Raw genomic sequence first — 26,199 nt, forward strand, 5'->3', positions numbered from 1 at the left:
TCTGCCCCACGCCATCTCTGAGTGTCAGAGACCAGTTACCATCGTCAGTCTTGCCAACGTGTCTCTCTTTCCTGTGCTTCTGCAGGAATTTGAGTTGGAGACCTTCAGTGTACAGCCTCCCATGTTGCCCTGACTCTTTCATATTGTGACTGTCTGTCTATATGTTTCTACAGCTAGACTCTAAGCTCCTTGAGGGCAGGAATCATGTCTTTCTCATCCTTTTGTCCTTCAGGCTCAGCACAGAACCTGGTTTTAGGTGTTCAGTGACATTATTGAATTAATCTACACTGAGGGAACGTAACTGGGATAGAATGAGGCCCTGGCGAGTGGTGCTCCAGACTGAGGGACTCATACTGCTGGGGGTTGGCAGTGAAGGATGTGGACGGTGGCCACAGCCAGGCTCCGACCTCAGGAGGGCCTTGTAGCCCATGTGTGTCCCTGCAAGTTGCAACATGTACCCATGTTTCATGGCCATTTTGTATTTCAGGACGTTCCAGGACCTGTCCAAACAAGTGGAGATGTCTTACGGCACCGTCCGGGATTCTGCTGTGTACGAGTACTTCCGAGCCAAGGGCACCAACCCTCTAGAGCAAGACAGCACATTTGCTGAGCTCTGGCGGACCATCAGCAAGAATGGAGGGGCTGACAACTGCGTGTCCAGCCCTTCAGAAGGCATCAGGAAGGTAGGCGAGAGCTGGCCACCTGGGCATGTGTGTGCTGTGACAGGGGCCACGGGGACTGTCATCCTTGGGGAAGGAGATACCTTCCCAGAGGCATCTCCTTTGAGTATCCCTGTCACCTGCAAGGTGATCCATGTTAGCAGCCTAGATAGACACTTCTCATAAGCATGTGGGTATCAGGTAAAGAGGCACACATTCTTTAGGTAGACGCCCATTTTTGGCCGGAGAAGCAAAGGGGCTGGTCCTTATGGCCTTTCTAAGTTTCCAAAGGGTCAGGGAAGAGCAGACAGGTTAAGCCCAAGACATGGACCTCCCTCCTCCTGGGCTCAGAGGATGGTGGCGCAGAGGGGACTCCCCGCCCCAGGTGAGAACACGTGGCAAAAGCAGACGCAGAGGACCAGGTGAGAGGTAGAGGGAGTGGGGAGACAGGCTCAGGGGAGGCTGGGCACACTGCAAGATCCAGCTGTGGAGCAGAGGTGTGCTTGGGAGATGGTGGTAAGAACAGCAAGCCCGGGATGGAGGCTGAATGGGAGGAGGAGGGGCAGAAAAAGGTTAATACATTCTTCAGCAGTGGGTTAGACTTTGCTCATTTATTACAGTGAATTTCCACAGTGACCCGAATTAATCATGATTATCCCATTGTACAGATGAGAATCAGAGCCGTGGGTTACACTCCTCGTTAATTTTTTTTTTAATTTTTTTTTATTTTTTATTTTTTTAATGCTATTCTTGTCTGCTTACATTCTTTTTATGTATGTATGTATGTATGTATGTATGTATGGCTGTGTTGGGTCTTCGTTTCTGTGCGAGGGCTTTCTCTAGTTGCGGCAAGTGGGGGCCACTTTTCATCGCAGTGCGCGGGCCTCTCACTGTCGCGGCCTCTCGTTGCCGAGCACAGGCTCCAGACGCGCAGGCTCAGTAATTGTGGCTCACGGGCCGAGTTGCTCCGTGGCATGTGGGATCTTCCCAGACCAGGGCTCGAACCCGTGTCCCCTGCATTGGCAGACAGATTCTCAACCACTGCGCCACCAGGGAAGCCCACTCCTCGTTAATTTTGATGCTTGGGGTTCTAGACTGAGGGGTTTGGTATTTATCTGCCATGTGCTGCAGAACCCTTGAAGGTCCGTGAGGAGGAAGGTGGTGGGATGAAGGCAGGTGTCATCAGGATGTTGCTGGTGGTGGCACCTTCTTCCCAATGACCCTCACATGCAGAGGCTACTATCTCTTGGTCATTAGTGAATGATGCAAGAAAGGTGTGCACCGTGGCCAGCACTACTGCCTCTCTGGGTAGACCAGCTGTCCAGCCTGTCTCGCTCAGCATCTCTTCCCTTCTGTTCCCTATTCAACCTGCCCCACCACCTCTGTGGAACCTTCACACACATACCCACATGCATGCACACACCTGTCCAGCCTGCCTCAGTGTGTCCTGCCTTTCCCTACCCATCAGTTCTACCTCTGCAGAACCTTCTCACAGGCTCTCACACAAAGTCACTCATGCACACGCTCCCACTACTCACACACACTAATGCACACACATATTCATGTACGCACATACCCGTGTTCTACATCCCCAGCCGTTTGGCCATCCCTTAGCCTTACTGCAGAGGGCGGTGGATATAAGGGGGCAGTCTGCAGAAAGCTTAGGGGCCACTAGGGCCCGCCACCTTGCTCTTCACGGTGAGAAGAGTCCTCAGCAGTTTGCCAGCCCCTCTCAGGAGAGCCCCAGATGGGTCCAAGGAGAGAGGCAGAGCCAGAGTCCTGCTTCAGAAGCGATAGGCCCTGGCCCCTGAAGGCAGTGCTTTGCGTGGCGTGGGAGCCCCCGGGGCACGTGTGCTCACAGGGCAGTTGGCTTGGGGTGGTTTCTCCCTGTCGTTGAGCGAAGTTGAGCAGCAGAGAGTGTCTGGGCTCTGGGGCCTGGCACGTTTGGCTGTGAATCCCAGTCCCACAGCTCACCAATGACATAAAACTGAGCACACCACTCTCCCTGTCGGGAACCTCTCAGTGTTGAGAGAGGCCTGGGCAACTTCCTGTTTCGGGTTCCCTTTACACACTTAAAACATTTAAAAGTACACATTATGGTAGATTTGGAATGTTTATATTTAACCAGGTGATATCTTGACAAAAATAATAGAATGCAACATAAATGTGCTATTCCCATGCTCACAAGGTTTATTAAAACCTCTTACATCCTCGTGCACAGAGAAATATGGCGCCCTGACCTTGAGCTGCTGGGTCTTCTTTCATCCCTGACAGTGGATCTTTGTGGCTGTAGGTGACCTCATTTGGAGATAATGAATACAAAGTTGATTTAAGACCTTTTATGAATATAAGGCTTGGGCCAAATGGCCTTCGAGTTTCCCTTCTCTGATTTCCTTGTCTCTCACAGAGAGCCAATACTCCCATTCAAACTGGATGCTTATGAAGATTCATTGCAACAAGGCTACAAAAAGAACTTAGAAAAGAAAAGATAGCAGCTTTTGACTTTATCAAACTTCTATTCATTACAAGGCACTTTAAAGAAAATAAAAAGGCAAGTCACACACTACGAGTGGATATTTACAATGCATACAATCAATATAGGATTAATATCCTATATAGATGTTATATGAAGAACTTTTAAAAATTAATAAGAAAAGCTCAAACAATTTAATAGAAAAATGGGCTAAAGACTTGTACAGGACTTTCACAGAAGAGGCACCACATATGGCTGATAATCATATGAAGAGATGTTCAAAGTCATTAGTGTTTCCAGAAAAGGAAAATCAAGACCATAAAGATATATCACTCACTTTACCTCAATTAGACTTGCCCCAAATGAGAGGTGGTAGAAAGGATGGGAGTAACAGGGGGTTAATTGCTGGTGGTAGTGTACTCAGTACAGACACTTTGGAAACAAGTTTGTCATTCTAGTAGAAAATGGAACATTTGCATACCCTATGACTCAGCAATTCCACTCCTATACATCCACCCAAAACAAACTCCTGCAGCACCTCAGGGATAAGAAAGACCATGGTAGCATTGCTTATAGAGCCAGAACCCTGGAAACAATCCAAATGAGCATTAACAAGTTAAAAAATAAGACCTGCAATGAAATGAATGAACCACAGCTTCATGTAATAGTATGGATGAATCTTAGCTGAATAATATTGAGTAAAAAAAAAGAGCATTAAAGGCAATTTCATATAGGTCAACTAATAGAAAATAACATTCAACATAACACCCTTTTAAACACAGGCATACACACATCCAAAGTAATGATAAAATATAAGACTCAGGGTAGGGGTTACTACAGATGGGAGAGACAGAGCAAGAGGAAGGAGAGAAGCGTATTGTTGGCTCTAAGTCAGGGTCAGTGTTAGCTTTATAGTCAGTCTTTCCTTTTTGTTTTTTTTTAATTTTTCATTTCTCATTAAAATAAATAATTAATAAGTTAATTTTAAAATAGGGCCGTTCCTAGACAAAAGGACGTGTGTCCTGAACCACGGGTTGTGATTAATCTCATTCTTTGCACCTACCTACTCTTTCAAATAAATAATTCCAGGCCAGCCAGGCAGAGTTTGATTTAAGACCTTTAAGACACACCAGCCGCTTCCCTCCTTGCGGGTGCCCAGGTGCAGGCCTACTCCTGGTGTTCCTCAAGAAGGCCAACGCCACCAGTAACGCCCTCTGGAGCACGATAAACCTGGAAATGGGTTGTTAGAGAAATATCTCCCCATCATCCTATTTACTCCTAGTCCATAGTTGGCACCTTAGAAATCATCACCCTCTGGTGATATTTAGGGTCTTACGCATGAATAAAACAATGTTAAAAAAGTAAGTGGTGGAAGATGCAAAAAAGGGGTTCTTTATAAATGCCTAAAGCTTCATGGTACAGAATCTAATCTTTTTCCAGTACAGAGGATGTGTCACTTTTATGACACCTTCATTTTATAAACCCCAAGCCAGCTTTGGGGTCACAGATCTCCCTCTTGCACTTGGATCTTTAAGAAAAAAACCTGACTGTCAGCACTCGGCAAATGTTAAGGGTTTTATAACTAGTGTCATATAAGTGAGTTTATAGTACTGTCAGAAAGTGGAGTGCACTACATTTTTTACTGCAAGGAGAGCTCAGATTCCACTCTCAAACCTTCCTTCTGCATGTGCCTGTTTGGGTGGCTACTGTATTTACATGCTTATCCGAAACTCTTCCTGTCCCCTGCCCCCTATGGAATTGCTCCTCATCCCCCAGGTTTTGACTTCAAATACCTTATGAATCCCCAGCCCGAAGCACACCAGACTGGGGATGGCTGTGCCCTGAGTGAGGGTCATATCCTGAATCCAGAAACTGTAAGGAAAAATCCAGCATATTGGGAAATATGGACATGATCTTGATATTCAGGGAGGAGGGGCTTCTCCGAATCCCAGGCAGAACCCGCGTGGGTGCAATGCAGGCAGCCTGGCAAAGGTGAGGACTGCATGCCCCCAAGGGATATCAGAGGAAACTGCTTTAGCAAGAGGAGGATGCTGCAACTTCTAATTTCCAGTTACTCTTTGGTGACCCTGGCTCCATTTCCAGAGAGTGCTTGGTAGTGGAACAATGTCTAATTGCTGCTAAAGTCAAGGAGCTTGGTGTTGAAAGCAACCTCAGAGAGCTGCTATTATTTTTTTCCTTGGGAGTGCTGCAGCTTTTAATGACTTGAAACCAATTTAGGTGGGAAATTGCTTAGCAAGAGGTGATCACTTTTGCACAGTATCAGAACCAGAGAAAGGAATTATGTCATGGTTGCCCCCACTGCTGTGACCTACTCCTTCATGCCAGCCATCACTCAGATAAGGAGGGGGCAGCCCTTTCTGGGCCCTGGCGAAGAAAGCAGAAAGGAATTTGGAAGCGGAGGGAAGTTTTATTTATTTATTAAAAGCCCACAGTGTGCAGTTTTTAGAGCAAACCTGCCTGGTGCCCAGTAATTCTCAATAAATACTGAATTGTCCCTGAATGAATCATCTGTTTGTTGTCTGACTGAGCAGAGACACATAAATCAGGGGTGTAGTTGGTGCCATCAGTGAGTAGGTTACCGTCTGTGAATTCCTTGATGGGAGGGATGAGGTAAATAGCTTTATAGTCCCTTGTCTCTTGATACCCGCCTCTTAGGAAAGAGGTCCTGCTGGTCCTTGGAGAATAGAAAGAGGCTGCCTTCATTTCTCTCAGCCACCTGTACTTGTCAGGCCTGAGGCAGACTAGAGCAAGGGTCCACAAACTATGGTCCATGGGCTAAATCTGGCCCACCACCTGCTTTTACAAATAAACTTTTATTGGAACACACGCTCGGTCATTTACATACTGTCTATGGCTGCTTTTCTGCTACTTCAGTAGAGTTGAGTAGTTGTGGCAGAGACCATGTGGTCTCCAAAGCCTAAAATATTTCTTACCTGGCCCTTCGTAGAAAAAGTTCTGAGGATCCCTAGCCCAGAGCCGTGGGTGCTCCAGGGATACTGCCCATCGGTCAACGCCATCTGATAACTTACAGACATATCCAGTAGCTTATCATCTAATAAGCTCTATAAAACTACCTACTAGAGTATATAAGCACATCTAGCAGGTAGTTCCTCCTCTGGCTTTATGTCATCTAATAGCACGTCAACACATGCAGGGATACATCATCTAGCTCTATGCCATCACCTAAGTTCCGTACCATCTAGTAGCATATAGGCTTTGTCCTTTCTTGTTCTTTTCAGGCCTACCTCTCATGGCCCACAGTCTTTGCCCTCACTATACTGGGACCCAGCCTCACTCCTGACCTGGCCTAATTCCCCCCTGAAATCTACTGAGCAGTCACTGTGTACCAGGCGCTCTGCCAAATGATCTACATATATTGTTCTTTTCATCCTAAACAGAACTACTTGATTATTACTGTCTCCATCATGTAGAAATGGGACTGACCCTCAGGGAGATTAAGTAGCTTGTTCAAGGTCACGCGGACGTGAGTAAGCCATGGCACAGTCATGTCTTACTTCAACCTTGCCTCTTCCCATGGGGTTACATCCCCATTTCTATACCCAATGTGTCTGCAGCCCCTTGCATACTGTTTACTTGTGCTTCTATTTCCCTTCCTCTTTTACACCAAAGTAGCAAGATATATGCCTGGCTCGCATGTTTAAAAGCCTTAGCTCTCTTTCCATGTGACATAGCAAAGGTTATTTAAGTCTGTGATTTTATCTTTTGATTTCCCAATTGTTAAAAATATCAATTAGAGAAACTCTGGGATGCAGAATTGAGCTGGCAAGTGGTTCGAATTTGTATGATAATAGCTTTGTCACATGGAATCTGACTTTAATGTTGTTGGTAAGACTTTTTAAATTTTTCCTTAGCTTGATCAACTCTATGAAGTAACATCCAGCATAACCCAATTTCTGTGCAGTGTCAGGGCTAACCCAGGCTGCCAATTTATTAAGTCTTTCCATAAATCAAACCTAATATTTAATAACATTGTCAAATAGAATACAGCTTAATAGTTTAAATGTCAATCTTCACAGCTCATTGGGCTCTTTGAATAAATAGACAAGTAGCTTGTTTCAGACCCTGTGGCTGGAGATAGTATTTTTCAGATGGAAGTCACTTTGGAATCAAGCAGTTGTAACAGAAGGTTGTTTTTTCCACTCAGTAAGTATCGCTGAGGTCATAAAGTGTGAATGCAAATGCAGGAAGAAAACGGGCCCACAAATCTTATTTATTTCCACACTGATCTAATGCTTGCCCTGGCGCCGGATTGAGTGTGGGTATCACCAGTCAGCACCTGCCTTCATTCCTTGCCCTGGCTCTCTGCTCTGTGACAAAGGATGCTCTCATTGTACACACTCCCTGCTGAGTGCCAGGGACCATACCTTGTGGCAGAAAAGGTGGTCCCCAGAAGGACTACAGTCTTCCATGGGAGGATCAGGAACTCTGATGCCCCACAGTGCCCTCCATTTGGAGGGAGCAAAGTGAGGAAGCATCCTGCTTCCATGGCATACTGGAAGTCCTTACTGAGGAGTGGGAAGAGGCTTACATGGGATGGCACTCCTTTATATCTTGGGGATGCTAGGTTCGGTGATCAGGAAGGTTTGGTCAAGTTGATGAAAGGGATCCTTTGATGCAGGTCTGACCCCCCAGAAAAAGGACTGGTACAAACTAGGCAGCCCTGTGCAGTGGAAACCAACAATGCTGTTCTCTGTAGCAGCAGTGGGCTTTGTAGGCATGCTCCAAGACACATATTTTGTCCTTTTTCTGCTGCTAAGTCAGTGCACCTTGGGGATTCTACATGCCTCCTTCCTTCTCAGACACTCACAGACGTTGGATAATCATTCATCTCTATTGTTTTTTTTTGTTTTTTTGGCCACACTGTGCAGCTTGTGGGATCTTTCTTAGTTCTGACCAGGCATTGAACCTGGGTTCTCGGCAATGAAAGCGTCGAGTCCTAATCACTGGACCACCAGAGAATTCCCCATTCATCTCTATTCTTTCATTCTTGCTCAAAAGGCACTATATCCTTTTTTAAAAAAAAATTTTATTGGAGTATAGTTGATTTACAATGTTGTGTTAGTTTCAGATGTACAGCAAAGTGAATCAGTTATACATATATATATATATCCACTTTTTTAGAGATTCTTTTCCCATATAGGCCATTACAGAGTATTGAGTAGAGTCTCTATGCTATACAGTAGGTCCTTATTAGTTATCTATTTTATATATAGTAGTATGTATATGTCAATCCCAGTATCCCAATTTATCCCTCCCCACATCTTACCCCCAGTAACCATAACTTTGTTTTCTACATCTGTAACTCTATTTCTGTTTTGTAGATAAGTTCACTTATACCCTTTTTTTTTAGATGCCACATATAAGTGATGCCATATGATATTTGTCTTTCTCTGTCTGACTTACTTCACTCAGTATGACAATCTCTAGATCCATCCATGTTGCTGCAAATAGCATTATTTCATTCTTTTTTAAGGCTGAGTAATATTCCATTGTATATATGTACCACATCTTCTTTATCCATTCCTCTGTTGATGGACATTTAGGTTGCTTCCTTGTCCTAGCTATTGTAAATAGTCAAAAGGCACTATATCCTTTTTGCAAGTTGGATGGTCTCTTCTCTTTATTCCTTCATTTATTCACTTATTCATCCATTCAATAAATGTAATTTGAATAGCTTCCTCCTAAGAGCTTGGATATGTGAATTTAAGTTCCACTTTCAATCACATTTAATCTGTGGCTTTGGTCAAGAGAATTCACATCTCTGAGCTATCTGTGAGACTGAGACAAGCCTGCCCAGATGAGTTGAGTTTACCACTGCAAAAATGGAAAATGTCCAGTGCAGATTGCAGTACAAGGTTGACATTGGGTAGATGTCAGCAAAATGCCTTAGCACCTACTATATATTAGGAAAAGAACATAATAAAAATATAAAGATAAATAACACTTAGTCTTTTTATGAGGCATAGTTGACAAACAATAAAATGCACTTATATTAAATGTTTATCTCATGGATTTAGACTATTATGTACAACTGCGTAATCACCACCCAAAAGAAGATAGAGTCATCCCTCAGTATCTGAGGGGGATTGGTTCCAGGACACTGCAGATACCAAAATCCATGGATGCTCAAATTCCTTATATAAAATGGTGGAGTATTTGCATATAACCTATAAGCATCCTTCTGTGTACTTTAAATAATCATCAATCATTATAAAATTACTTACAATATCTGATACAATGTAAGTGCTATGCAAATAGTTGTAAATACAATGTAAATGCCAGCAAATCAGTGCCAGCATGCACGCAACAAATTCAGGTTTTTTTGTTTGGAATTTTCTGGAATTGTTTTTTATATTTTTCATCCACAGTTGGTTGAATTCTCAGTGCAGAACCCACAGATACAGAGGGCCAACTGTGTAGAACATTTCCATCACCTTGAAAAGTTTTCTCATGTCACTTTCTAGAAACGTCTCTCCCTAACCTCAGAAGCAACCACTTATGAATTTCTGGTACCACAGATTAAATTTACTGTTCTTGGAATTCATATAAATTGAATAATATAAAATATGTATATTTGTGTTTAGTTTCTTTCACCCAACAAATATCTATGAGATTTAACCATGAAGTTGTAGATATCAGTACTGAGTTCTTTCTTCTTTTATTTTCCTTTGAGTAGTATTCCATTATATTAACAAACCTTAATTTGTTTATCCATTCTCCAGTTGACATACATTTCACTTGTTGCCAATTTAGAGCTATTATGAATAAGGCAGTATGATCATTTTTGTACAAAATTTTGTGGATATATATTTCCATTTCTCTTTGCTAAATACGATAGAGTGAATTTTCTGGGTCATTGGGCAGATGTATGTTTACCTCTGTAAAAAACCGCCTGACCACCTCCAATGTGATTATTCTATTTTACAATCCCACTAGTGATATCCTACTTATGTGCTTGTAAGTTCCAGTTGCTGGACATCCTAACCAACATTTAGTGTTGTCAGCCTTTGGGACAGTAAACAATTAAGTGGCTGTGAGGTTATCTCATTGTTTTAATTTGCATTCCTTTGGTGGCTAATAATGTCCAGCACTTTAATGTGCTTATTCGGCATCCATGTTGCTTCCTTGGAGAGGGGTGTGCTCAAGTCCTTTTTAAATTTTTACTTGGCACTTCATCTTTTCATTGTTGATTTAGATGAGTTTTTTAAAATATATTCTGGATATAAGTCCTTGATCAAATATAAGTACTCCAGATATAATTCCCAGTCTGTAATTTGCCCATTCATTTTCTTAATGATGTCTTTTGGAGAGTAGAAAATTTTAATTTTGATAAAGCCCCATATATCAATTTTTCTTTTCTTTTGCAGTTAATAATTCTTGTGTCCTAAGAAAGTTTTGCCTACCTCAAAGTTCCAAGTTTTCTTCTAGAAGTTTTACATTTATGTCTACATTGCATTCTCAAATTAGTTTTTGTATATGGAATGAAGAAGTAGTCCAGATTCACTTTTTTTTCCCCATGTGTCTATCCAATTGACCTAGCACCATTTATTTAAAAGACTTGTATTTAGTTAACAAATGACTAGGTGCTTTGATTGAAAATCAACTGGACATATATGTGTTGGTCTGTTTCTGGATTCTCCATTCCATTCCATTGATCTATATATCTATTCTTATGCCAATAAAAAAAGTCTTGATCACTACAGCTTTATAATAATTCCTTAAATCACGTAGCACTTTCAACTTTGTTCTTCTCTTACAAGATTATTTGGTCAATTCTAGAACTTTTGTACTTCCGTTTAATTTTTATAATCATCTTGTCAATTTCCTCAAGAAAGCTTGAGATTTTGATAGCTATTACATTGAATCTATAGATCATTTGGGGGAAAATGATATCTTTACACTATTGAGTTTTTTAATACATGAACATAGTTTTTCCTTTTAAAACATCAACTTTTGATATTATTGATTTTCTCGATTGTTGTTATATCTTATTGATTTCAGTTTTTTTGTTATTTTTTTCTTACTTCTATTTACTTTGGTTTCAATTTGCTCTTACCTCTTCTCGCTTCTTAATGTTGAAACTTAGATCATTGATTTTACTCCTGTTTTCTTTCCTAATATAAGTATTTAAAGCTATACATTTCCCTCTAAGTACTGTTTTAGCTGAATTCCATGAATTTTTATATGTTGTGCTTTCATTATCATCAGCTCAAAATATAAAGCATCAGACTCAGTCTTTTTCTTCAGGTATCCCTATTGAGTTCTGGAGGACAACAAATGGCTGTGATTTAGTGTGGAAAAGGGTATGAGAACAGAAATTGGGGATTTATTCTGCTTAGTGAGGTCGAGGAAAGCTTCCTAAGGTAGTCCTGTCATGTACCTACATTTTACAATCTAAATGCCTCAATTCCTTTTCAGTTTTGAAGATACAAATGTGAGAATGTGAGAGAAAACTGACAAGCAGGAAATAAAATACACAGAAAAATAAGGGAAACCAGAGAGGCAGAAAAGACAGTGGAATGCCATGTGAACAAAACTTCATTTTTATTTCTACTAAATGTATAGTTTCCTTGTAGGAGAATGACAGCAGTGGTATTTTCCCTGTTTAACAATTGCTGTCTACAGAATCCCTTCTCTGGGTCTCAGGCTGAGTTCTGGCTGTCTTGACCCTGTAATATACCTGAGCCTTCTTCACATGCTTTAAATCTGTGGTCCAACTCAACTCCAAGGGCACTCAGGTTAAATAGCCCCCAATCCATGACAACGTTTAAAATAAGACGTTTTGAGAGGAAATCTTAGGTTATACATTTATAATTTAAATGTGTATGTCATTTAAATAAATATATGTCACCATTTTTAAAAGTTTAGACTATTTCTAAAAATAAGCAGAAAAGAACCAGTTAAACATATTTTTTTCACCACCTAAATAAGGCTCTAGGAATTCTTATGGGTATTTCTGGGGAGTCTTTTTTGAATCTCTGCAAATGTTTTACGTAATTATGATGTTAGAGAAAATATGTTTTATCCTGTACTTTTTTAACACTGTTGTAAAACTTTAAAAATCATTTTAGTGGCTACTTAATATTTATCAAATAGATGTAAAATTAAACATTTCCTTCTTGATTGTCATTTGGGTCAATTCCAGTTTTTCACAAATACAAATAACATTATAATGAACATCTTCGTGCCTCATGGTTTTTCAGTAGCTATATTTATTTCTTCAGGTCAAATTCTCAAAAGTAGAAATATGGTGTCAGAAAAGGATATAAACATTTAAAGCTCTCAACAAAATATTCCTGAGTATTGCCAAAAGCAGGGCTTTGAATAAATTACATTCTATCTTTGGGATCAAAAGAATACTCAGGCTTCAGTGTTGTTTTTTGTTTTTGTTTTTGTTTTCTTATTAAATCCTTGTGGATTTATCTTTAGTAGGAAAAGCCTTTTAATGAATTGGTATTTTTCTACTTTTCTCAAATCCTTTATAGTGATTTTTTAAAGTTTCTTTCTCTTTCTCTTTATATAGGTACATATGAATTTTAACTTTATTTTGCTTTATTATTCCGGGGACTGAAGTGGAGAAGAAATCTCTTTCTTTTCAACTCACTTTTTCCTTGGCCTACATTAGGCAAAATTCATGAATTTTGGCAATTTGAGGAAACTGAATAAGATCATGGTTAGACACCTACCTTTGTTTAATAATAAAATGGATGCACCTAAAAACCCCTTCCTCAAATGTGTATTTATGCAATGATTTGATGTTTGAAATATATAGGTTTTTTATTCATTCGTCAACTCATTTACTAGTGGTGAGCTCAGTTAATATGTAAGAGTGGGCTTGATACTTTCCTGATAAAATTGAGTTAGACTTGCTGTAAGGTCAAAGTGAAGATGAAGGCTGGTTTGGGACAGTATGTTATTTCAAAAATAAAAGATTTGTGTTACTTTGCCCAGAGTTTTCCTTCCTTCCTTTGGGGCCTTGCATCAATGTTTGGACAATCAGGAGGTTAATTTAATCGCAATGGCTACTGTTAGAGAGCCCTCGGATGGATCAGGGGTGAGGATAAGTTTCTCCCGTGCATTAATTAGCTCAGCTGTGCTTCTAGACAACTCGTTTATTAATTAGGAAACTAGAGTTTAAGGAGGGCAAGGGACTTGCTGAAAATCAAGCTTGAGTCAATATCGGACCCAGGGTTTGAACTCAGTACTTTTCTCACTCCAGCGCCTGTGTCATTACCTGGTGACACTGTGCAAAAATGGAAGAGATGCATGATCAAAATGAAGCCTCAGCTCCTGCTGCCACTTACCTAGTGTCTTCATCACAGGAAACCTGAGCAGTTCCTTCCCCTCTCCTCACCTTTATACACCTGGGTACGTGCTGCTTGGAAAGCCTTCCTTTTCTTTGTTGGCCAGGCTGATTCTTGATTATCTCTCCAGCCTCAGCAGAAGTGTTCACTCTTCCTGACCCCCTGCTGGAGCTTCTCGTTTCTCAGGGCAGGACCAGGGGCTCCCTTAACACCCTATGCATCCCAGAGTGCAGATTCATCAGATGTCACCCCCATCCTCAGTGCCCTGCTCTGTCACATCCTGACTAGACTCTGAGCCTCCACAGGGTTGGGCCTGTCTCTTATTCGTTTGTTTGTCCCCAGGGCCTAGAGCAGAGGTAAGCACAGGGCAATGAACATGGACATCCAAAACCTTTTATCCTTTCAAAAATCAAACAAAATAAATGTTCAGTGAATAAGAAATGAGAGTATTCAGAAATGCATCCATGTGCATCTTTCTTCAAGAAGAATGAGCAGGATTGCTGGAATCTAGTTGCAGAGGGGGCAAGAAGGGATGAGGAAGGGCGGGGAGGGCAGGGGACTTAGTCAGTCTCCTGGAGCAGGTTTCCATGCAGTTGACTACGTTGGCCCCTTCATAATGCCCTACAGCTTAACTTTGTTTGATGATGATTGGTTTGGGATAATACAGTGCTAAGGTCAAGGAAAACCCTCACTGTGCCTCCCTTATTAAATTACTTTGCTTTGGGTTTTGAGCATTGCCAAGCAAATCTTATTATGAATTCTTCAATTACTTTCTTTTGCGATTTTTATAATTTGGTAGGGTAAGCTTTGGAATCAAACCAATATCTGTGCCATCATGCTAACTTTATTTTCAAACTCCTCATTAGAAGTGTGGGAGGACATTCACTTCCCTTAAATCTGATTTTATTCTTCAGATTTCCTCTGCCCCATAATTTGCTTTTTACCCAAGTCTGATACACTTCACCTTAGTGCTGTCTATAATTGTGGGCTGATTCCATTCTGTTTGTTCCACTGAGTATTATGGCTTTGGGTTTTATGATTTAAGTTTTTGTATTTTGAACTGAATTGTTATGTTCTTTGATTACATTAAAATCAAGAAGCAGTAGCTGGTGAGAACAATTTTGATTTATTGTGTCAGTCAGATCATTGGCAGTTTTTGTTTAGCTTATTTTTATTTCCATTTTGTTGGTATAATGTTGTTTGTCCAGGAACAAGCAGGGAGAAAGAGGGGAAGGAAAATAACATTTATTAAGAAATTATTATGCGTGCTATTGTGTTCATATACTTTATCTTTACCATTGAGGGCATTTTGTGATATTTCCATTTTGAAAATAAGGAACGTAAAACTCAGAGTGGTTAAACAATTTGCCTGAAGATTATCACACTCTTTCTACCATCCATGTGTTTATTATTATTACTATCACCATCATCATTGTCATCATCAATAAGGAAATATTTGTGACTGACAAGGGATTAAGATCCAAAATATACAAACAGCTCATACAACTCAATATTTAAAAAACAAACAACCCAGTCAAAAAATGGGCAGAAGATCTAAATAGACATTTTTCCAAAGAAGACATGCAGATGGCCAATAGGCACATGAAAAGATGCTTAACATTGCTAATTATTAGAGAAATGCTAATCAAAACAACGAGATATCACCTCACAGCTGTCAAAATGGCCATCATCAAAAAGTCTACAAGTGAGAAATATTGAAGAGGATGAAGAGAAAAAGGAACCCTTGAACACTGTTGGTGGGAATGTAAATTGGTGCAGTCACTATGGAAAACAGTATGCATGTTTCTTGAAAACTAAAATTAGCACTACCATATGATCCAGAAATTTCACCCCTGAGTATATACCCAGAAAAAATGAAACTCTAAGTTGAAAAGATGCATGCACCCCAGTGTTCGTAGCAGCAGTATTACACTAGTCAAGACATGGAATCAACCTGAGTGCCCATCATGAGATGACTGTTTAAGATGATGTGAGATATATATATATATATATATATATATATATATATAATGGAATATTACTCAGCTATAAAAAAGAATGAAATATTGCCACTTGTAACAACATGGAGGGACCTAGAGAATATTACGCTTAGTGAAATAAGTTAGAGACAAGTACTGTATGATATGACTTATATGTGGTATGTAAAAAACAGTACAAATGAATGTATATACAAAACAGAAACAGAGTCACAGACATAAACAAACATATGGTTGCCAAAGGGGAGAGGGAGTCAGGGAGGGACAAATTAAGAGTATGGGATTAACAGATACAAACTACTATACATAAAATACATAAGCAGCAAGGATTTACTGTATAGCACAGGGAATTATACCCAATATCTTGTAGTAACCTATAATGGAATATAATCTTCAAAAACCAAACAAAAAACCAAGTCACTATGCTGTACACCCGAAACTAACACGATATTGCAAATCAACTATACCTCAATTTTAAAAACAACAACAAAAAAACCTATTTGGGTATAAGTAGTTGTTTCCACTGGGATGGGAACCTCTAGTAAAGAGTCCCTTTACTCTCCAACATAGAGGTATTAAGATTGGCTTTGAACCCTACATTTAAAAATTTTACCGTGTGTGTGTGTTTTACACACACACACAAACAGGTGGACAAAGGCAGAGAAACAGAGAGAGAGAGATGAGAGGTGGATTAACTCAAATCAGGAAGAGTTATAAGAACAGTAAGAGCTCAGAAAACAATGCTTCCTAAGGGTCAGATAAAGGAAACAGGAATGGCGAAGGAGCCTGGTAAAGAAAATGCTCAGCAGTGAGATTTGGTATTTCTAACACTAAGAATCTTCACATTGAAAGGTTTTGAACCTATCCATGCAGCTCGGATCTCAGACCTCAGCTGGTTATGTCGGGAAGTGATGAGCAGGCATCACTACACTTTCTAGTGAGTGTCCAGCATCCCTGGACCATGAGGTGGGCTTCTATCAGGGCCGTGACCCTGCAGGCCCCTCTAGTGGCGCATCTTGCAGATTCTTTGACTTTACAGAGCCGTACATCCTGACAGGTAGAGCTCAGAGCTCGTTCTGTGAGGGATGGGAGTCCATCTGGATCTTTTTGGTCAGGACATGACCTCTTGTGTGGCTCCTCAAAGAGTGAAAGGCTATTGTGAGAGCTCTCTCTCTCTCTCTCAAGGCTGACATTTTAGCAAGGGCCATAAAGGAATCCTTAGCTACAAATGGGATTAGAAAATGGGGCTCTTCAACATAAGCCCCACAGGGATGGTCTCTGCACACATTAAGGGATAGTCTTTAATATGAATCGTGATCACATGCAGCTTTACTGCTTCTTTCTCCTTCCTGCATAGGCCAGGTTGCCAGGTTCCAACAACCCGTTATGGCTACAGAAACACTGAGAGGATCTGGCTGCAGATGGCAAAGCTACGCTGGCCTCAGGGTGTAGTTTCGTGAGTCTCACTTGAACTTTGTCTCAATGGAGTCAAGTGCTCAGTGAAGGCCACGTAGCGTAGTGACTAAAGGGTGGGATTTGAGTTAACAAGAATTGGGTTTGAGAAACAGACTCACAGACTTAGAGAATGAACTTATGGTTACCGGGGTGGGGGGCAGGGGCAGGGGGGAGGGATAGTTAGGGTGTTTGGGATTGACATGCTATATTTAAAATGGATAACCAAGAAGGACCTACTGTATAGCACAGAGAATTCTGCTCAATATTATGTAAAAACCTAAATGGGAAAAGAATTTGAAAAAAAATAGATACATGTACATGTATAACTGAATCACTTTGCTGTACACCTGAAACTAACACAACATTGTTAATCAACTATACTCCAATATAAAATAAAAAGTTAAAAAAAAAAGAATTGGGTTTGATTCTTGTACCCATCTTGTGCCAGAGGTGACATCTTGGGCAAGGCTGATTCACTTTGTTGTGCAACAGAAACTAACACAGCATTGTGAAGCAATTATACTCTGATAAAGATGTATTAAAAAAAAAACTTACTCCTAAACAAAGTTATCTCATCTGAAAAATAGGAATAATAATACCAGGTCTTCTCAGATGTATTGTAAAGAGTAGAGGTGATGTGAATGGATGAGTGCAATGCCTTGTAGAGTGTGTTTTAACACAGTCGTTCTCCAGGGGTGGTCTTTGCACCAGTAGCATCAACATCATCCAGGAACGTGTTAGAAATGAAACTTGTGGGCCCTACTTTAGACCTAATGAATCAGAAGCTGGAGGAGGGGAGTTGGGGAGAGGTTAATCATCTGTATTTGAACATGCCCTCCAGGGGTTTCTCACTCCCTCTCAAGTTTGAGAACGTATGCTTGAATGAATAGTGCTTATTGGTATGATTGTTGCTTTAATAGTATCAGTATTTGATTTATTCCTGAATCTTAGGAAGTGACTCTTAGCCAGAGACCAAAGGTAACCATTGATACTATCCATGAAATCAGGCTCTGGAGGAGAGCACAGGATGGAAAAGGGTGGAAGGCAGACTTGGAGGGGCAAACAGGACATAGCCAGCCCAGCTTGCTTTGATTCAAGTCCCCAGGCTTCTCAGATTCTAGTATTCAGCCCTTCAGTTCTGCACTCATCACTTTATACATATTTATTCAGCACCAGCTGTATGCCAGACATCATGCTAGGGCGGTGAAAAGGACACGCATGGGGCTCACATCCTTCCGTGTGTGCGCGGGCGTGTGTGTGTGCACGCGCATGTGCACGCGTGCTGGGAGTATCTGCGAAGCCCTATCCCTGTGCTTCTTCGTGGAATGTTTGACCACATGGATGCCTGTCCTCTGTGATTGCTGGGTTCATGTATTCTTAGGTTGTTTCCCTTTCCTACATGGGTATTTCTCATTCTGTATTCTTGTCTCTTCCTAATCTATCTTGTATCTAAGCAAACCAAATTACCCTTTTTTTAGATCATTCTTAATCTTTCCCATGGAATAACTCAGATTAGATTGTTGTTTATCATGGTCTTTGGACAGTTTAAACTTTTGACAAATCATTGAAAATCAATGTGTCCCTTTGCCCAGCTGAGAAGGTTGTTTATGGCCCCTAGTTTTGCTGACGGTATACAGTTTCAGACTTTTGAGGAAGGAGCCATTGATTCTTCCAAATTAGGGCCTTTCTTTTTTCCATTGTACCAAACCAGCTTCTTCTCCCTTGGAGATGTGAGAAAGCTTCTCCCACTGAGACAGTACTTGGTTCACTAAATAAGATTCTTTCTCCCCAGAGTGCCAGAGGCCCTAAAAGGGAAAGCAGCTATGAAGCCTCCATAAGGTAAGGTGCTGGAGGCAGACATCATTAGCAAAGCTTGTCCAGAATCTGGCAGTGTGATGACAGCCAGCTGCTCAGGGAGCTCTGTGTGGCTCTTCGGGGCTACTGATGTTGAACTTTTGATGTGGGAGAAGGAAAGGCCATTTGCAGTCAAGGAGACCTGGGGAGACATTCAAGCTCTGCCGGAATAGCTGCTTCTGGGGTCTTGGGCAAAGTCCTTTTTGCGTCTCCATTTCCTTGGAAAATGGACACAGTTTGTACTGTGGAAGTTCAGCCTGAACTTTCTAATAGGAGAATGGATGGGAAAGCACCAAGTAGAGTGACTTTCAGGAAGAAGATGTGAAGTGTGACTTTCCTTTAATGTTTGTTTTCAATAGCCCTGGTCTCAACCCTGTGCTATTCCCTCCTCCATTTGCTGCCCCGACTCAAGATCCTAGAGCCGTAATACTCTTTTCCTTCCTAAACCTACTCTGAAGAGAAGATCAGAAATTCATTGACAGAGAGGTCTCTATCATTGAATCCCAACTTTAGCACACATCAGGCGCACCTGGAGAGATTATTAAGACAGATTGTTGGGCTCTACTCCCAGGGTCTTCTTTTCACTGGGTCTGGAATAGAGCCTGAGAATTTGTATTTCTCCAGTGATGCTGAGGCTGCTGGTCTAGGGAACATTCTTTGAGAACAACTGGTCTATATTATAAACTTGGAGGATGTTAAAGCTGGAGAAGATCTTAAGAACTGTCTGGGCTCATCTTCCATTTTTACTAATCAGTAGTGAGTCAGTAACTGGGGCAAGACTGTGACCCCGTCTAACAGACTTTCTAAATTACCAGGCTGGATGACTGAGGACAATTTCAAGTGTTATTTTCCCCAAGGCAACTGCATTTCAATTAGGATCTGAACTTAAAGCTATAAGGATGATGCCGGTGATGATTATCATGATCATAAGGATAGTGTCTTATTGTTTGAGTTCCTTCAATGAATCAGACACTTTCTGTGTTGTCTCTTCCTGTGATAAGCCTAAGCGGTGGGCGGGGCTCGCTACTCCTGTCTTCTAGAAGAGGTTACTCAGGCTCAGAGGGTTCAGGTGGCTGGCTAAGGACACTAGGGGAAGACCTGGTCTCCCCGTCTCCAGGCCCTTGCTCTCACCCACATACCATGCCATACTTTCTATGAAATGAAATTGAAGATTCTGTAAAGGAAATTAAGGAATCAAAGAGAAGGTAATGGCATTGGTGGCCTGAAAAATGACTTGCCACTCTATACCACTTGCTCTGCTTCTCACTACTGACTCTGTTCCTCTAGGACACAGGAGTACCAGGATAGGGCAGGTAATCATTTGCAGAAATAGTTTTGCAGACCTACTGCCTGGCCGTCAGGAACTGTTCTCTGCTGCTGTAGCCTTGGGATGTCTCTATCATCTCTGTCCTCTTGCCCAGGTAACGGGCCTCCCTGGGACCAACCACCATGACAAAACTTCAGGGCTCAGGCCTGTGCTCGTGGCCATACACACACACACACACACACGACATCCCCCTACCAGATGTTCTTGCCACCCCTTTAGTTGGGTTATCTCATTGTCAGCTCCATCTTGTTCACTCTGGTCTGAAGCCAGGAGCCAAATTGATTTTGTACCCTGTGGACGCTTCAGGAAAACAGCTGTTGCACTACCCATGGGAGAGCCCAGCTGCCGTACCCCATCCCACTGAGCCCACCTGGCTTTGCTTGCTTGTGCTGGTCCAGGGGCTGATCCAGGTGAAGGGTCATTCTCTTTCGCTCCTTGCTTGGCAGGTTTCCTTACATCCTCCTGAGGAGGGCATGTGAACACTTCCGAGGGTCCCGTTGATTGTCTGCCTTACATTTTCACATCATTTTGGAGGCCTCTTTCCACTGTTCTGAGGGACCGAAGAGATGTAGGCTTCTTCTTTCCAGCTGAAGGTCTCCTTTTCCTGAACCTCGTGTGGTCTCCAGGTGCTTCGTACCTGAGTTCACCTCTCTTCTGCTTCCCTGGGGGCTGTGGTGCTCACACTCATACACACACACTTCCACACATGCATACATTCATGCACACACATCCTCATGGGCACACACGTACACACACTCACACACACGCCCCCCACACACAGAGCATGTTGCTGACTTGGTCAGGGTGGAGGAATGGTTGGCAGGAGGGGAGTGGGTGGGAGGAAAGATGTTTCAATGACAGCTGAGGTATCGATCTTCTGAATCGAGCTGGGGAATGCCAGACAGAGAAGAAGGAACTTGTGTTGGGTCCTCACTGTGTGCCAGGCACGGTGCATTGTGTCCTGTAATTTCATCCTCAAGCCCCAAGTCTATATAGGTTCATTTCAAGCCCCAAGTCTGTAGGTTCACCAGAGAGCTGGAATGTGGCCGTGTGTCTGTCTTCGTTCAGAATCCTGCTCTTTTCTCTACACTGTGCTCTGTGAAGGAGGCTGAATCACTAAAACTACCCTCTTGGGCAGCTGCAGTCACAGAAGAAATGCTTGCTGAGTTGCAGAAAACATGGGGGCACAGGAGACTGAAAGAAACCAGCAGAAGTCACCCATGATGGCATCACCCAAAGATAGTATTTGGTACCTGGTTTTGATTCTTCATAAAGTTCTTGCATGATAATTTTAAAAAGATATCACAATGTAAGTACTCTCTTGTAACAGGTTCTTTTTCACTAAACAATATAATACTGGTTATCATTTATTTAGTGCTCACCACATGCCAGGCAAAACCCTAAGCATGTTACATTTACTGAGGGATTTAATCATCATCAGAACTCTCTGAAGTATGGACCATTTTACATCCAGGAGAACTGAGGTTCAGAGATGTTAAGCATCTTGTCGGTACTCACACAGCCAGCAAGCAGTGGAGTTGGGATTCGTATCTATACGGTTGGATTTCAGAACCCAGGCTGGCTCTTCTTCATCATGGACAGTTGTTTCCCTTAGCAGGGAACGCTCTTTTAAAACACCATAGTAGCAGTAACATAATATTCCATCATCTAACACATCATTTACCTAGCTGATTCTCAATTGGGGAGCATTTAGATGGTTTCCAATTCTTGCTAGTTTAAACAATATTGCCCTGAGAATCTTTGTACAAACATCTTCTCTGAAAGGGAATAATTCCTTAGAATGAATCCCTAAGGGTAGGATTGCTACATATGCACATTTTAAAAGCATTTGATTCTCCCCACCAAATTGCCATTCCAGAAATATCATGCCAGCACACACTCCTACCAGCAGACTGTAAAATTGTCCTTTTCTCCATAGATAATCTGGGTCTTGCTGTTGCATCTTTTGATTTGGCGTAGTGCATAATAAAGTATCACTGTAGCCAGGATTCAGGATACCTGTGGTGATGTGTGGCCATTTCGTGAACATGAGCGTAGGAGCTAAGATTTGGGATGCTGAGCTCTGCTTTGTTGGGGTGAAGGGTGGATGCAAGGAGAGACAATGAGCGTGTCCCTGGATGGTTAATGCCCATGAGGCTGCATCAGGTTTCCAAGGTGTCCCTGATACCCTAACATCCCCATCCACAGACAGCACAGGCCCCTGTGTCCTCCCTCTCCCCGCATTTCAGCTGTTCCACAAACCACCTCTGTAAAGCTGGAGGAGGACAGTCACTGGAGCCAAAGAAACCTGTGCTCTTCCCCTTGCCATGCTTGGACTCATGAAGGGAGGGCTGGGGAAACTGCTATGGTGCCCTCACCCTCTGAGCACTTCCCAGGGGAATGCTGTTGGTGATAGAACCCATGGGAATGGCAATGACTGTCTTTCTCCAGATTGACCTGGCTCCACTACTCACCATCTGGGTTTATTTGGGACAAGTCACTTCATTTTTCTGAGTCTCAGTTTCTTCATCTGTAAAATGGGATTAATGTTCAGCCCCTCAGAATTATACCATGGATAGAAAAGGAATCATGTATCTGACAACTCGGCATCCAGCAGGTACTTCACACCTACCCTGTACCTGGCAATGCAGACACCTGATTTCCTTTAGCACGTCTTTTCTGATAGTATTTGTGTTTGATGTTTGTAGTACCTGCATTCTTGTTTGGGGGGATAGCGTGGTTGCTTGTCCCTTTCTAAAAGCAGCTAGGATGGAGTAGAAGAGCATTACGAAGTTCTTGCCTCCAAGGCTGTTGTCTTGGAAAGTTTGTGCTCCAAGTGAGTCCTGGGAAGGGCCATATCAGTGGTGCAATGAAGGGCAATGCAATCTCATTTTATTACCAGTGTGGAGCAATGGCGATGAGCCATCCAATATCCCGGCTCACTTGTGACTCTGTTTATGGTGCCCAGCCTTCCTCCAGCAAAGTAGGCTGATCGTGTTCCCCCAGATGTTAGGGAGGATGCTTTAAGCACTGGGGTCAGGCAGCCCCGTGGTCTCAATCCCTTTCCATTTGTAGCAGTGCACCGGCGTGTGGGTGGACTCGGTAGGGAGTGGACTTCAGGGATGGGCTTGGATTCTGTTTGCTAAGATGCTTCCTGGGAGACAAACTAGGAGTGGTCTGTCTACCTGCTGCTCTCCTGGCATCCTGAGATGCCAGCTGGACATTTTCTTTGACATTTTATGCGATGTCAAAGCTGTTCTTTCCTCCTTTCCCCAGAGTCCTCACATCTCTTCTTTTATGTGTGAACCAAATGCCTTTTCTTTTTTTCTTTTTTTTTTTTTTTTAAGGAAAAGGAGAGAGAGAAATGAAGCCACATGTTTAGATGCAGGCCAGGGATGTAAGGGAGACTTTCCCAGGTGTTTGAGTAGTGTCAGGGAGCCAGTGCCCTGGGAAACCAGAGAGCTCTGACAGACTTTTGTGCTCTGTTGATGGGCAAAGGCGCCTTTAGGAGCCAAGAGCACACAGGGCAATGGAGATTGAATCTGGTACAGAGGTCGGATCTGGTACCTATGTAGTGTGTGATAGCATAGATTGTGTAACAAGATTAAAGAAAATATTTTAATTAACTTGTCCTAAGAATCATCACTAATCCCACTCCATTATGTAATATTCCTGTTCAGCTTTTGGCGTATTACATTTCACATGTATACAGAACAGTAATAATAGTGTATCCATCCCATTGTTTTCTACTAATTTACATAGATAATATGTATATATTTCTATGTGTATATACATATGTATATAATATGTATATATACATTTCTATGTTTCTGCATAGTCTTTATAATTACTATTGGTTGCATAAAACCATATCGTATTAGTGAACCATAATTTATTAAATTATTTCCCTAAATTAAATATTTAAACTGTCCCATGCTTACTTTATAGTCAACATTAGATTTAAAATGCCTGTCATGTCATTAAGATACATCGATACGTTTGGTTTACTTTTTAGGTTAAATTCTTAATTTGCTAGGCAAAGGGTATGAGCAGTTTTAGATGTTCATGTTATGGATGCTGCATTACTTTCCGAAGTGTTGTGTCATTCTGTGATGCCTATGGCCACGAAGGATCACGCCCACTTTGTCACAGCCTCACTAACACTGGATATGATCAATTAAAAACAAACTGTGGAAGTAGGAAATTATATTCCTAGGCTATGTTAACTGTCAAACCTCCACTGTCTTAGATGAGCTAAAAAATGCCTTCATAGCTCCTGGAAGGATCTTGGGCTGGAATCCCAGGACCCCAGAGCTAGCTCTGAAGGGCTCTCTGGGTCACTGTGCCCACCTTCTGCATAGAGCCAAAGGCTCGGGGAAGGCTTGGCTGAATCTACCAGCCTTGTCTCCAGCCTAACTTTCCAACAGCCGCATTCCAAGGCATTGATGCATAGTAAGTCAATGATTAGAAGTTAGGAATACATTTAATATTATAAATGGGCCAGCCAGATCAAGGTAATTTAACTCATTAAAGAGGTGAAATCCAGTTTTTGTTCTTGTTTTAATGCAGAACACAAATCTATGGTACCACTTTCATCTTTTAGACTTTATGAAATAAATGTCAATAATCTGTTTGTAAACAGCTCACTGCCTATTGCTCCTGATCTCACATAACATCCTCCTTAACTCCCCTCAGCCCCCTGGGAAGTAGGGAAAGGACAGGACTGGGAGACATAAGAAAGGATAGGACTGGGAGACATAAGAAAGGATGAGTTGGTATGAACAGTGGCAAAATAGCCACTCTAGAGCTCTGTTGTGCCATTTAGCCAAAGCATTCCCAGTTTCCTGCAGGAAGGTGTCTGGTTCACCCTTCTTTCTCTGTGAGGAGCAGCCGATGGCACACAGTTGAGAAGAGGCTAGATTCCTGCCAATAGTCTGTCTTCCCAAGAGACTGGAAAAAAATCCTCAGCAAAAAGAAGTAGTTAATATAAATAGGAAATGACAGATGTCCCAAAGTGTGCGAGATCTCTGGCATAGAGTTGAGGGGGTGGAGGGTAGAGGGAGAGGCGTAGAAATGCCTTCTCAATGGAAGTAGAGACGAGGCAAGAAGCTGAGCTACAGAGGAAGGAGCTGAGCCAAGAGCAGAATGGGAGAGATGCTCAGACTCAAGAAAGGCAGAGGATGAGCCTATGACAGGAGGGGAGAGAAAGAGAGGAAATTCTTGGATCTCTTGGAGGCAGATTTTTGATGTATCTGGCATCTCCCACATATGGAGAAGCCAGAACTTTTGGATAAGCAGCACAGAATAAGAAGGTGGACACATAATTATTAGGGGCTGCATGGAAAATTGGTTCTGATCCTATAAGGAAGAGTTATAACTGTGGGGAGGTTATGGGGCGTTCATTCTGCCTGGAGCAAGAAGAGGGTCTATATAGAGGGGGTATAGCCATGGTGGATGGCATGTTTGGGCTTCTGATACTGGCATCCAAAGTGTTCCTGAGAATATGGTCCTACCTAAGAAGCTTTCTGTCTCATACAGGGGCTGCGACATACCAGGAAGATTGGGGAGACATCTGTAAGGTCCAGGAAGTTGTGCTGGAAACTGATGAACTTGGGAAGCCCAGGGAAGGTTTTGGTGGTGCATTTTACTCAGCATGAGGCTAAGAGAAGAGGACCCAGGAAGCCGTGGGATGCTGAGGAAGTGAGGAAGGGACGTTGGGGATGGGGAGTATTTTATAAGGCTAGAGCTCCATTGCAATTGCAGTTTCTGAGTTAGCCCACATATAAGAGGTGGCATATCAGCCAGCCTCTCCAGGTCTTCCCTGTTCTGGCATCGTCAGGTAGATAGGGGCCAGCCACATGCTTCTTGAAGCAGACATAAGAGCTATGGTAGTAAATGTAGTCCCTGTTTACAAATAGGGAGATGAGTGTCTGGGGTCATTCAGCAACTCAAGAAGGAGAACTTCTCTTTTCTCCTCTTTTCCTGACTGCCTTCCTGGTTAGCAGGGATTTGCAGCTGAGACATTGCCAGCATGCCTTCCATATGTTTTCTGCCTTCTCAGCTTAGGCAGCGGGACTATAAATGCAGC

At 42.2% G+C, this 26,199-nt stretch overlaps 1 protein-coding gene across 2 annotated transcripts in view; it reads left to right on the top strand.

Annotated features, from left to right (window-relative positions):
• Nucleotides 1-26,199, top strand: part of GRID1 (glutamate ionotropic receptor delta type subunit 1) — a 660,264-nt gene that overhangs the window by 602,615 nt on the left and 31,450 nt on the right. For both annotated transcript variants that reach the window (XM_082424198.1, XM_082424199.1), the window contains exon 13: nt 488-683. In XM_082424198.1, coding sequence (XP_082280324.1) covers nt 488-683 — 196 coding nt within the window. The remainder of the gene's footprint in view (nt 1-487; nt 684-26,199) is intronic.

This window comes from Balaenoptera physalus, assembly GCF_965194825.1.
Source record: "Balaenoptera physalus genome assembly, chromosome: 14".
Classification (NCBI taxonomy): domain Eukaryota; kingdom Metazoa; phylum Chordata; class Mammalia; order Artiodactyla; family Balaenopteridae; genus Balaenoptera; species Balaenoptera physalus.